General features: G+C 33.3%; 1 protein-coding gene across 1 annotated transcript; it reads right to left on the bottom strand.

Moving 5' to 3' along the window:
- Window positions 1-285: 285 nt before the first annotated feature.
- LOC145037050 (uncharacterized) lies at window positions 286-2,681 on the bottom strand. The gene is made up of 5 exons (XM_078985598.1): window positions 2,455-2,681; window positions 1,398-2,044; window positions 1,033-1,315; window positions 870-951; window positions 286-755 (listed from the first exon to the last, which is right to left on the bottom strand). The coding sequence occupies exons 2-5, from the start codon at window positions 1,981-1,983 to the stop codon at window positions 561-563; spliced, it is 1,146 nt and encodes a 381-aa protein (XP_078841724.1). The 5' UTR covers window positions 1,984-2,044; window positions 2,455-2,681; the 3' UTR covers window positions 286-560.
- Between the last annotated feature and the right edge of the window lie 1,684 nt (window positions 2,682-4,365).

Here is a 4,365-nt window from a genome sequence, read left to right on the forward strand (position 1 = left end):
AAACTATGCTCCAAACCCATATAATTGTTAAGGGTTTGGATCGGATCATATGATCAAAACAGACTCCATTTCCAAACCTATTCACAATGGAATCAAATTTTATCAAGTTGGATGGGGGATTTTATGTTTGTTAAGATGAAAATAAAGATTAAAAAATGCTCATCATTTTTTTATAAAAAAATATTGTCAAATCATTAATTTTTTTTAGGTCAAATTAACATCATAAAAGACATTCTTGAGAGAACATGGACTTGAGATATGTCACTAGGTTTTCAACCTTCACAATACAAAACAAAAGTTCTATTATGTACCTTGCTCCAATCATTCATCTTGGATTTTACATATTTACTCCCCTCCCTTTCCCCTTTATCTTCGATCTACCAAAATTTTACTTGAGGAAAAACTATATTCACTTTTCTATCACCTCATCATTTCAAGAATTTCCAAAATCATCAACTTTCTGTTAACCTGTTGCATAATTACACAACACCATAAACCCTATCACCAAAATACACAACAGAAACCCAACCCTTTGACTTTTTAAGTCAAATTAACATGATTCAATCATGATCATGATGATGACAATGGAAACAACCCCCAATTGAATTCTTGAAAAACCTCTTAAATTTCCAAGAATCTCTTGAAGCAACACTTTCCGACATTCTACTTCGCATTTCTTGAGCTTTCATTTGTGCATCTCTATGCTTGTTCAAGATCTTATCCATAGATGCCGACTTCTTCTTTTCCAATTTCATCTTTTATTAAACAAAAAAAAAAAAAAAAAAAAAAAAAAAAAAAAAAAAACCCACTTTTCAATTTTCATACCACCCAAATAAATAAATAAAAAATTTAAACTTTCATTCACACACCTCAAGTTTTCGAATCGATGCTTCCGCTTTTGCATTCTGTAAATTCTCCCAAGCAGTAATTCTCGCTTCCTCTTTCTGCAGCCTAAAAATAAAAATTCTGTCATTAGTGTGTGTGTGTGTGAGAGAGAGAGAAAAAGATAGAGAGAGAGAGAGAGAGAGATACTTTGACAATTTCATTGCTCCTTCTGTGGTATTCCATGTCAAAGATAAGTCGTTATTACTCTCTTTTACCCTATTATTCTTCTTCTTCACTTTCATCTTGTGTTTTTTTGATCTTTTAGTCATAGTGGCTCCTTTATCCACCTGAACATCTCTGACTTCCGATCTTGAAGAGTGGTGGCTGCCGCCCTCCACAGGCGGCGGTATATAGGTTTCCGGGCTGCTCACAGGGCTCATTTGTGTCGCCATATCTCTCCGTGAAACAACACGCGAAACACCATTTTCATCTGTGTGTTTCAAGAAACGAATTGAACACATCAAATAATTCGATAAAAAGTCAAAAGATTGACGAAATTGTAGTTATTGTACCTTGGGAATCAGGATATGGAGATCCAATTAACAATTCGGACCATCCGGGAATGTTAGGAGATTGAACAACTCCATGATGAAAAGGTAATCCATGATCAGGGGCTAAAACCCCTGTTGTGAGAAAATTCTTGGAGCTTCCATTTTCGGGTAATAAAGCAGGTGAATAGTTTGAAAAGTAATTATGAACTCCACCAGGTGTTGTTGATGTTGTCGTTGTTCCACCTAACCCTAATGGGCCACTTTTGGCTTTGGGTCGTCGAGGTGGTGGAGCTGTAGTAGTAGTCGTCGTCGTCGTCTTACAAACCCCAAAACCAGATACTGGACTTGTAATCCATCTTTCAGCATCATCCCATTTTGATGGAAGTGTTCTTCCGCTATTGAATGGCATCAATGCTGCAGCACTAATATGTCTCCGGCTACTGTTACTTGGTAACGCTACTCTCTCTGAATACCAACCCTTTTGAAAGCTTCCGACATTGTTATCCCCGTAATCTGGAGTCCCTGGGCTTGTGTAAGCACCGGAATGACGGAAGGAAGATGGATTCTTCGTTGTAGATCCTAATTGTGGTGAATAGCAGACCTGCATTGCATCCTCTGGTTCTTTCTACCTTCTACGAACTAGGGTTCTTCAATTTCTTCGGAAAAACCTGGAATTTTGAACTTGAGTTAGGATTAGATGATTGTACTCGATTGTTTAGATGTACATCGCGCATTTACAGAGAACAGTAAGCAACTAGGAAGAAAGATACAATAGTCGAAAGGTATTGTATTGTGTATATTTGTATTTGCCTCTGTGGTCACCGATTTTTGTGGACCACTGTAACGCTCGTGAAGCTACAGATACTTCCAAGTGGAATTTCATATCATGAAAACGAAAACACAATAAAAAGAACGTTCTTTTACAGCGAGAAAAGGGGGAAACATTCAAAAAAAAATAAAAAATACGAGGACATCATTCATCAATCGTCAGATGTTTACTTTACTTCAGTCAAACATGGTGGTTGTGATTGCACCTACTTCAGACTGAAGCAAATTCAATAGAGATGAAGAGTATTACCTGAAACAAAAGTCCTTGTTGTTAGTTTGATTGTTGGTGTGCAAGAAGATAAGATGTAGACAGGATTAGAAGAAGAATGGCGGATTTGGGGCACTGATATTATTGGTTTGGAGAAAAAGGAAGAAGCAGGGAAAGTGTTCGATGAAATGCCGAAAGGAAATGGGCGTGGAATAGATCGAAAAGTCGCAGACAGGATCCATGTGACAATGCCCCTGAAGTACGGAAGGGGTCTGCCATACATTAATATTTGCAACACATTGGTTTATACGTCCATATTATTATAATAAATATAATATCTTATTATTATTATTATTATTATTATTATGCTGCCATGTTTTCAATTGTAAATTAATTGTTTATGGTTCGTTGTTGACCGATATACGAGAAGTTAAGATAATGAAACTATAATTCTATTCGAATGATTTACAATGAGCACCTTTGAAAACTACGTCGTCTTTGTTCTTACCCTTGTGATCATCGATGTCCAACAAGAAAACTTAACAAAAGATTAATTTATTTCAAGCTATTAAATTATCTAAAATTATAGAAGAATGATATTTTAAAACTTATAACACCGACCAAAGATATCACGTATCTAATGAGTAATATAAATATCAAATTAGCTAGACATTATTTCATTTGCATTTCTTTAAATATATATAGTTATCCAACTTAATTATATATAAAAGTTAATTACGCAAAGTGGCAAAACATGCATGCGTGTATCTAACAGGGGTCTCCCTTCTTGTGGGCTTGGGGAATCGAGTTTTCACAGTGGGGCAAGCTGCTTTAAAAGTTGCATCAAGCAAAGTGACAAAACATGAGAAAACGTGCATAGAAAATCAACACACGTTTATACCCTTTGCATTTGATACTTTCGGTTTCCTTGCGCCAGAAGCTGTGGAGCTACTCAATAGATTCCAACGGGTCATGCATTGTAATGTTATGACTCCAAGATCTATAGATGTTGTTTTTAAAAGAATTAGTTTTGCCATCCAAAAAAAAGTTGCAGCACAGCTTGTTGCTCGTTTATCCGCTACGTCTATGTAATTTTCAAATAAAAAAACATAAGAAGAATATAGATTTTATAGTTCACAAGATTCCGAAAAAAAAAAAAACATAAAACCATAACTAATCAAGAAATCAACAAATCAATCATACACAGTCGGAATGTAAAACAGTGGATGACTAAGAGATATGTTGTATATTTGTATAGTGGGCATGAATACACAGTATTATACCAAAAAGCTCACTTTACTTTTTAGTTTTTTATAATTGTTTTTTAACTATATCAAATTTCATAATTTTTCATCTATCTTTAAATAAAAATCTATCTTAATATACAAAAAAAACAAATTTTTTTTTTCTTGTTTTGTGGTTACTTTCTACAATTGTTTTGTTTAGATTAAGAGTTTCAATTTCAACCGTATCAAATTTTTATAAAAGATAATTCACATATAAATAATTATTATACTTGTTTTTTTAACGGTTATCGATAATTCATTAATTACTCATTACATTTCATTTTTTTATGGTAAAGATTCTATACGGTTGATCACCATATACAAAAAGCGTTAAAATCTATTGATTTTTGGTCACCACACACATCAAATTACATGTGAATTTGAACAAAAATCACATTCATATGAGAATCTACGTAAATTATTTGATTTTTTACTATTTCAACTTGACTATCATACACAAATAAATTTATTACTAATCATAAGGTGAATTTACTCAAAGTTACATGTAAATGATCAAGTTTTGGTTGAAATATAAGTACAATAAGCATTTAAATGTGTTTTTTATATAAAGAAAATTCAATGTAATTAAGATTCACATGGTATACCCGAATTGATTTTAAAAAAAATCATTTTTATTTATTTGTATAAATATCTATTTGGAAGTACC

This window comes from Lactuca saligna, chromosome 3 (assembly GCF_052625555.1).
Source record: "Lactuca saligna cultivar CGN05327 chromosome 3, ASM5262555v1, whole genome shotgun sequence".
Lineage (NCBI taxonomy): Eukaryota > Viridiplantae > Streptophyta > Magnoliopsida > Asterales > Asteraceae > Lactuca > Lactuca saligna.